Raw genomic sequence first — 10,000 nt, forward strand, 5'->3', positions numbered from 1 at the left:
AGTGTGTCAGTATCATGATCGTAAGATTGTGGTTTCGATTCCTGAACCGGGCTATGCGTTGTGTTCGTAAGCAAAACACTTCGTTTCACGTTGCTCCAGTCCACTCAGCTGGCAAAAATGAGTAAGGCTGCGATGGACTGGCATCCCGTCCAGCTGGAGAACACATACGCCATTGAAACCGGGAAACCGGGCCCATGAACATGGCTAGGCTTTAAAAGGGCACATTTATTTATTTAAAAAAAAATATATATATTCTTTTATTCTTTTACTTGTTTCAGTCATTTGACAGCGGCCATGCTAGAGCACCGCTTTTAGTCGAGCAAATTGACCCCAGGACTTATTCTTTGCAAGCCTAGTACTTATTCTATTGATCTCTTTTGCCGAACCGCTAAGTTACGGGGACGTAAACACACCGGCATCGGTTGTCAAGTGATGTTGGGTGGACAAACACACACACACACAAACATATACACACACATACATATAAATATACATATATACGACGGACTTCTTTCAGTTTCCGTCTACCAAATCCACTCACAGGGCTTTGGTCGGTCCGAGGCTATTGTAGAAGACACTTGCCCAAGGTGTCACGCAGTGGGACTGAACCCGGAACCATGTGGTTGGTAAGCAAGCCACTTACCACACAGCCGCTCCTGTGCCTTATATCTATCTATCTCTCTCTCTCTCTCTCATGCCTTCGAAACATGCCTGACTCCTCTAGCGACAGCTGATGACGGGGGTTTTGTCCTTGTGTAACCTGTCCTGTTTTGGTTTTCGTTTTCCGTTTTCTTGTTTTTTTTTTTTGGCTTTTCCTGTTTCTACGTCTTATTGTGATGTCCTGTACTTCCGTTAATTATTTATATATGCATGTAATATATACATGTAGATGTAGTACGTACATAATGTTTGTATGTATGCATATATTTTTATTTATCTCCTTATTGTCTGACAGCGCCCCGCATCAGGTTCGTTCCGATTCGTCGTTTCGATCCACTTCTTGGTCCCCTTTTTTTATATTAATATTATTATATGGAAGATGCGGTACTCTCTCCCTTTGCTTTAACCTCTTCAATCTTTCTCCCCCCCCTCCTCCTCTCTCTTCGCCGCGTGGTCCCCTCCTCCTTCCCTCTTCCTTGCCTATAAAACAAAATTCCTTTACACGTGGTTACCACTATTGAAAAGACTGCCTCCACGCGCTGCTACTACACTTTCGTCCTTGCCAGCAAAAAGGCTTCTTCGTTCGTCCCCTTGTGTGGTTAATTTCCTTATAGTATTCTTGTTATTTTCTCGTTTTGTAACTAATTGTACTTTTTGTACATGTATTTTTATTTTTGCAGTTTTATTGTTTGTCTATGCCAGAAAAAAGGCTTTTTCGTTCGTCCTCTTGTGTTTGTTTTTGTACATGTATTTTAATTTTGCAGTCTTATTGTTACGTCTTGTTTGTGTTCGTACTCATTGTGCCCCGCTGCTTGAAATTTTATTTTAATTCTCTCGCAGGAAGGCTATTGGATTAGTGTTCTGTTATGCCTTCGAACATGCCTGACTCCTCTAGCGACAGCTGATGACGGGGGTTTTGTCCTTGTGTAACCTGTCCTGTATTTGGTTTTCGTTTTCCTTTTCTTGTTTTTTGTTTTTTGGCTTTTTCTGTTTCTACGTCTTATTGTGATGTCCTGTACTTCCGTATAATTATTTATATATGCATGTATATATACTGTAGATGTAGGTACGTACATATATGTTTGTATGTATGCATATATTTTTATTTATCTCCTTATTGTCTGACAGCGCCCCGCATCAGGTTCGTTCCGATTCGTCGTTTCGATCCACTTCTTGGTCCTTTTTTTATATTAATATTATTATATTGAAGATGCGGTACTCTCTCCCTTTGCTTTAACTCTTCAATCTTTCTCCCTCCCCCTCCTCCTCTCTCTTCCTCGCGTGCCCCCTCCTCCTTCCCTCTCCTTGCCCATAAAACAAAATTCCTTTACACGTGGTTACCCATAGTAAAGACTGCCTCCCGCGCGCTGCTCTACACTTTGTTCCTTGCAGCAAAAAGGCTTCTTCGTTCGTCCCCTTGTGTGGTGTAATTTCCTGTATAGTTTCTTGTTATTTTCTCGTTTTGTAACTAATTGTACTTTTTGTAACATGTATTTTTATTTTTGCAGTTTTATTGTTTGTCTATGCCAGAAAAAAGGCTTTTTCGTTCGTCCTCCTTGTGTTTTTGTTTTTGTACATGTATTTTAATTTTGCAGTCTTATTGTTACGTCTTGTTTGTGTTCGTACTCCATTGTGCCCCGCTGCTTGAAATTTTATTTTAATTCTCTCGCAGAAGGCCTATTGATTAGTGTTCTGTTATGCCTTCGAAACATGCCTGACTCCTCTAGCGACAGCTGATGACGGGGGTTTTGTCCTTGTGTAACCTGTCCTGTATTTGGTTTTCGTTTTCGTTTTCTTGTTTTTTTTTTTTGGCTTTTTCTGTTTCTACGTCTTATTGTGATTGTCCTGTACTTCCGTATAATTATTTATATATGCATGTATATATACATGTAGATGTAGGTACGTACATATATGTTTGTATGTATGCATATATTTTTATTTATCTCCTATATATATATATATATATATATATATACAGGTTAGTAGAGTTAGCAGTTGGAACAATCGTTTAAGGGATAAGAGTTTCCGTTTTACTACCTGTATAAATTAGCTGTGTTAACCCTTAGCATACATATGCAAGCATATTATGGACATGTGGAGGTGCAATGGCCCAGTGGTTAGGGCAGCGGACTCGCGGTCGTAGGATCGCGGTTTCGATTCCCAGACCGGGCGTTGTGAGTGTTTATTGAGCGAAAACACCTAAAGCTCCACGAGGCTCCGGCAGGGGATGGTGGTGGTCCCTGCTGTACTCTTTCACCACAACTTTCTCTCACTCTTACTTCCTGTTTCTATTGTACCTGTATTTCAAGGGGCCGGCCTTGTTACTCTCTGTGTCACGCTGAATATCCCCGAGAACTACGTTAAGGGTACACGTGTCTGTGGAGTGCTCAGCCACTTACACGTTAATTTCACGAGCAGGCTGTTCCGTTGATTCGGATCAACCGGAACCCTCGTCGTCGTAACCGACGGAGTGCTTCCATTATGGACATAGGATACAGGCAATAATAAAGATAAACAACACTTTATCAGGAATCAAATTGAAATTAAGCAGAAAATGGAGAAATCTTTATCATCAACACTTGACCACCATCAATTATTATTTTGTGTTAAAAAATAATAATCGATGGTAGTCAATTTGTTGTTGATTAAGATTTCTCTATTTTTTTTTGCTTAATTTATCAATATCTATAAATCTGAAATGCGAAAAGTTTGTTTGTCTGGTTTTGGCATTGGAACGGGTTAAAGGCCACTAAATCCCGTCGGATTGACTCCAAGATTTACAGAGACATGTAAAATGAGGTGAGGATGTGAGTGGGCTAGATTAGAAACCCCTATCTTCAAAGGTGTGGTTACTAGGGCAAAAAAACGCACACTTTGACAAGTCTTCTCTCATTCTTTTATGTGTCTGTCTTCCTCCGTCTCTCTCTCTTTCCTCCCTTCCTTTCGGTTTCTCTTTATAACGTCGTTTAACAGTGTCTACTATCTTTTCCCCGCGCTTTCACTCTTTCTTCCACATCCTCTCTCTCTCTGTACGTCTGTCTGCATTCATAGAGAGAATTATTTTGCCACCAGCACCACACAATCATGAGAACAAATATTATGAATCAGATATTTATTGGGTTAATTTATGTGTGTGTGTGTGTGTTCTATATATAAATATGTATATATAATGTATTATACAAAGTGTATATATCTGTATATATATATTATATCTATATATATATATATATATATATATATAATATATATATATATATATATATATATGAAAATTAAATTAGAGATAAAACCCCTATTAGGCAACTCAAACAGTGATAGACATATACCAAAACAAAAAAACAAAAAAATAAATATAATTAATATAATATACAAAATATATATAAAATATAAAATTTAAAATTTAAATTATTGATATTTGAAATTTTAAAATTTATATTTATAAATTTTTATATTTTTATATTTAAAATTTTTAAACTTTTAAACTTTCAAACTTTTTTTATTAAACTAACCAAAAAGTATTAAAAAGTTTAATATAATATAATAAGTAAAAACACTACGTACGTTTCATGGCTATAATTCAATTCGAATTAAAATTATAGTCAATCTTCAGGTTAATGATAATAGTTAAATAAATAAGCAAATAGAGTTAAGCAATATTTTTTAAGAAATAAATAAAATAATAATTTTTCTTATAAAAAACTCTAAAACATTATGATTATGTCATATAACCCATTTATTATGTTAAATATTAATTTTTAAGGTAAAAAAATAGATAGGAAAATATATTTATCTATTAAGATATAATATGGTTTTAAAAAACGTAATAAGCTCACGAATATCCTAAACTCAGTTATAGTCAATATCTAATTACCAAATTATTTAACAAAATAATCACTATTCTTATTTTTAAATTTAAGTTCAAATCTAATAATTATAAAATATTTAAGAATAATAACTAAATTATTATCAATAATATAAAACTTAAGATCTAAAATTTACTCTATCAATAGATATATAGACATATAATGAAAACTAAATAAATTAAATAGTCCATTATTACTTACTTAAATATCAAATATTAATATAATATATTTATGAAATATATAAAAAAATTAATTATTAAAAATTAAAAAATTAATAATTATATTATTAATTTCACGTTGCTCCAATTCACTCAGCTGTAAAAATGTGTTGCGACGTCGCTGGTGCCAAGCTGTATCGACCTTTGCCTTTTCCTTGGATAGCACTGGTGGCGTGGAGTGGGGAGGCCGGCATGCATGGGCGACTGCTGACCTTCCATAAACAACCTTTCCGGACTTGTGCCTCGGAAGGGGAACTTTCTAGGTGCAATCCCATGGTCGGTCATGACCGAAGGGTGTCTCATGTATGTATGTATGTATGTATGTATGTATGTATGTATGTATGTATGTATGTATGTATGTATTTTGTATGTATGTATGTATGTATTTTGTATGTATGTATGTATGTATGTATGTATGTATGTATTTTGTATGTATGTATGGTGATTTTGTATGTATGTAGGTATGTATGTATTTGTATGTATGTATGTATGTATGTATGCATGTATGTATGTATGTATGTATGTATGTTGTATGTATGTATGTATGTATGTATGCATGTATGTATGTATGTATGTATGCATGCATGGTATGGATGTAGTATGTATGTATGATGTATGTATGTATGGTATGTATGTATGCTGCATGCATGCAGCATTTGTATGTATGGGATTTTTTGTTAATGTATGTATGTTTGTATGTATGTTGTATGTAGTATGTATGTATGCATGCATGCATGATGTAGGTATGTATGTTTGTATGTATGTATGTAGGTATGTATGTATGTATGTATGCATGCATGCATGTATGTATGTATGGTATGTGTGTGTGTATGTATGTATGTGTGCATATGTATGTGGCTGATCTGAGACACTGTGCTGGAAGTGAAAGAATCCCATCTAAGAAGAATTTTTAATTCTAACCATTTAAGAACTAAAACTTATATTCATATTTTGTTCCGTTATGATTAGTACTGTCTATTATGAAGTAGTAAAAGGTTTCGTCGCGCTTTTGGGGTCCTGTAATTGATACAAGTTGTGTGCTTATGTATGTGAATGTGTGTGTTTGTATGCATACGTGTGTGCATGTGCGTATGTATGTGTGTGTGCGTGTGTGTATGTATGGTGCATGTGTGTGTGTGTACGTGTGTGTGTGTGTGTGCGTGTGTGCGCGTGTGTGTGCGTGTGTGTGTAGTACGTGTGTATGTGTGCGTGTGTATGTGTGTGTGAGTGTGTGTGTGTGTGTACGTGTGTGTGTGTGTGGTGTGCGTGTGTATGCGTGTGTGTGTGTGTGTGTGTGTGCCTAGCCTCATGATAGCCGTCTTCTGGACTCACGATCGTTAAGTTCGTGAGTTTGATAAAAATCCTGGGCATCGCGTTGTGCCCTTGGGAAAGGTCACTTCATTTCGTGCATCGTTATGGCAAACAACGTTAAAGCATGTTGGCTTACCCTTACTGGCATATTTACATTGACGCATGTGTATTTTTCAGTTGCTGCGTACACGTTTAGATCAAGCATAAACAACACAGCGGTGACACCGGAAGGAGAACAGAAGACATTGTCGAAGGCTTGCTGCTCATACTGCCCTCACCAGTAAAACTTTTGTCCTGGTTGCCATGGAGCTGAAGTTCTTTTTCCCATCGTCTCACCTTTGCAGCATGAGTGTCCAGTCAGTGATGCTGTCCTTATTGCTGTCTTTGATTTGCTTGTCTTGTTTTATGGAAGAACACACTGCAAGTGGCCTCGTCCTTCCGGCACAGTCAACAAGTAAAGTAAAACGACAATCTGCTGAAAGCTCACTCCAGTTGAAAACTGAAAAACCAACCACCAAGGACAATGGTAAGTTAACATATCTTTCCAATCCTTATAGTGTGGTTTGGGTGGGTAACAGAATCAGGGAGAGTAGCGTACAATTACGTTGTAATTTAATTGAGTCCCTTCATATTTTACCTTGAAATTCCATTTAGATTAGATTTGTATTTCGTTTCATCAGGTTGATAACTGTTCAACATAACTCCACGAAAGCAAATAGAGCGCTTGACCAGTGGAAATCGTCTTTTCCTCAAAAAGTGGAAGAGCAAATGATTCAATCTGGTCGGCCGAGAACTGGGGTAAAAGGTGGAAATAAATGGCTGAGGCGGTATAGGCGTTCGCTACCTCTGCCTATACTTTTAGGGAGAGCTTCTTTTGAGCCCATTTCGGATTGACACTCGCCACTCTGCTCGTAACCTCGTTATCCTAGTTCTCCACCAGGAGATCTGAGCCTAGTCAAATCCCGATAAATTTAAATGGTCCATCCATGCAGCACCGTTGGAGGCTATTGAATGGCATGGATCTGCCGCTCCAGGTACCTTGCTGCAGCCCACCAAATTTCCCTGGCTGATCTTGGCTTCTGTTACTGCTTCATATTCCCTTAGAGCAGTGCGGATCACCTCTGTATGCCTGGTGTCCGACACTATTACAGTGACGTAGCCCGTATATATCGGTTCAGATCTTCTGAATCTTAGTTCACTCGATGCCTTTAGTTTACGTAACAGTCAGTAAATACAGAGATGAGAGGAGATAGCTTTGACGGACCGAGCGCATGATACTGATTGGCCAGATAAATGGTCATTCGCTCTAACCACCGAAGAAATGTCGTTGTACATTACTGTAATCCTTGAAGATAGTCGCGAACTATTGATTGTCACTCTTATCGAAAGCATTCGATTTATCCAAGTCGATCAGCACCCCATCCATACCAGATTCTTTGCCAACCTTCCCTACGCGAATCGCCTCTTCTAGGTTCTACGATAGTGTAGATTTCGCTTTTACAATTTCCTTGCTACACATTATCGACATTACTCTAATAGCCGTTTTAGCTCTTCTCACCTCCGGTTTCCCCCACATCAGTACCTCTTTACTAATTAGTTAGTCTGGTCTCTGTAAGTTTGGTGCGTCGGGAAAGCTGTTTCGCTTCCAAGTCGAGTAACCCATCTCGCTCAAAAGGTCCCTGAATAGGGGTTCTTTGAGCGAAACACCCATGTTTCCAGAGGTGAATTATTTGAACCCCAAAGTATTCCTCTCAGCACAAGGCTATAATTCTTCCCCACTACTTCTGCTCATGATCAGAGATGCACATATCGTCAGCCACTAAGGGACAAGTTCAACTGGTTAAGGTCAAACAACTGACAAGAAAATCTGTTGTATTGAGCAGAAAATTTGCTGTAGCCACCTTTTACACAAAGACAAAACAATGTACATGATAGCACTTCCAATCAGTTAAAATCAGAAGCCATGAGAGTCAGTGCCTGATACTGTACCAGGGCAATTATTATTATTATTATTGTTGTTGTTGTTGTTGTCGTCGTCGTCGTTGGAGATGTCGCAAAGTATCCTATATTGTGGTGTAGACTGAAGATATAGTGTGTACCGGTGGATTCCTTCCCATTCCTCCTCTCAAGTTCTTCTCTTCTATTACACCTTCACCTTGCCTATTCTTCCGCGGATCTTCACCTACTTTATTCCCCTCGAGGTTATCATCATTATAGAGGCATTTTCTGATTGTCTGAATTTGGGTTTCATTAAGAAAGCCTCTATTCTGAATTATTCTTATTTGACTCATGAGCCCATTGTCAGTAATCTGTAAAAACATACCCAGCTGGTTCCAAAGTTCTTAGGATATTTTGCCGACAGTTTTATATCTGCTATTGCTCTTGCCTAGTAAAGCTTGTTCATGGCACTTAATTGCTTTTTCGTTTATATAGACAGGCTGCTTGTGTTTGCGAGTACATTGCATATCATGACCATAAAAGGACCACGACCGGGTGGAGTCTGGTCTTCCACTTCATTGTCCTCTGAGGGACCCCTGTTAGGCGCGGGAAATCTGGTGTCTTGGACATCCAACTGAGCCTTCTCATTCACGCCATTATTTGGATTGATATCAGTTATCATCATTGCAATGAATAAGAATGATTTTCTACAGGGTTTGCTCCCTGAGTGTGTTTAGCTGAGATTTTCATCTAAAGGATCACCCCAAATACGATAACAGTTTGACCTTAACCAGTTGACCATGTCCCTTAGTGGATGACGATATGTGCATCTCTGATCATAAGCAGAAGTAGTGGGGGAGCATCATAGCCGTGTGTTGAAAGGAATTCTTAGAGGTTTAGATAATTCACCTTTTGGAAACATGGGTGGTTCGTTCAACACCCTTAAACAATCCTTATTCAGGGACCTTCTGAGCGGGGTGGGTTACTCGACCAGAAGAAAATTCTAACTGGGCCCCACCTGCAAAGTCATGCGCTGTTTATCTTGATATAAGATCACCATGTTGTATACATATGGTTGTGATGCATGTGCCTTGTGTACCCTTATCAGACGGGTAGTCATGATGAGCATACTGGGCTTCGTTCTAACTTTGTTGTCGGTCAAACAACCTAAGTAATAGAAAAGCTTTTCTCTTTTTGTTTTCATTCATTGACATTATATTGCATATTGTCGATAAGTCATCACCTGTATTTTTCTCATTTAGTGCGCGCGCGCACACACACACACACACACACACACACACCACACACACACACACACACACGCACACACACACACTCGCGCGCGTAGTGTTCGAGATGATTAGGTCTTCAAGTTTTGCCTAACGGTTTTTAAATGACAACTCTAATTGAACGCACTCATATATCGTTTTATTCACGTATTTTCATTCTATCATTCCAGTTCATGAAAGACACATCAGTAAAAAAGATTTGAGCAATCTCCTGAAGCTACTTCAGATACTTCGAGAGCTACAGATGACTTCGGCATTACCGACAATGTCCAGCCTCCGTTTTCGTTGACACTTTATTCAGCGTTTCGTTGAACAACTCAACTGATTTTTACTTAATCGTTTACCTGCGCTCAATCATTCAACCAATGACATTTCTATATACTACAACTGTTAAACAGTAGGACAATCACTTGAATTTCTTTTAATATATTTTAGTATTCAATACAAAACAGCAATATTTCCCAGATATTCTGGGTTCAGACTAATATGATATACATTATTTAAGGCGGCGAGCTGGCAGACACGTTAGCACACGGGCGAAATGCTTAGCGGTATTTCGTCTGTCGTTACGTTCTGAGTTCAAATTCAGCCGAGGTCGACTTTGCCTTTCATCCTTTCGGGGTCGATAAATAAAGTACCAGTTTCGCACTGGGGTCGATGTAATCGACTTAATCCCTTTGTCTGTCCTTGTTAGTCCTCTCTGTGTTTAGCCCCTTGTGGG

At 38.3% G+C, this 10,000-nt stretch overlaps 1 protein-coding gene across 1 annotated transcript in view; it reads left to right on the top strand.

The window, feature by feature from the left end:
- LOC118762366 overlaps positions 1-9,898 on the top strand; it is an 11,543-nt gene extending 1,645 nt beyond the window's left edge. Inside the window, exons 2-3 of the mRNA XM_036500809.1 lie at positions 6,230-6,578; positions 9,450-9,898. Coding sequence (XP_036356702.1) covers positions 6,356-6,578; positions 9,450-9,568 — 342 coding nt within the window. The 5' untranslated portion in view covers positions 6,230-6,355 and the 3' untranslated portion in view covers positions 9,569-9,898. The remainder of the gene's footprint in view (positions 1-6,229; positions 6,579-9,449) is intronic.
- The last annotated feature ends 102 nt before the right edge of the window (positions 9,899-10,000 follow it).

Source organism: Octopus sinensis, linkage group LG2 (assembly GCF_006345805.1).
Source record: "Octopus sinensis linkage group LG2, ASM634580v1, whole genome shotgun sequence".
Classification (NCBI taxonomy): Eukaryota; Metazoa; Mollusca; class Cephalopoda; order Octopoda; family Octopodidae; genus Octopus; species Octopus sinensis.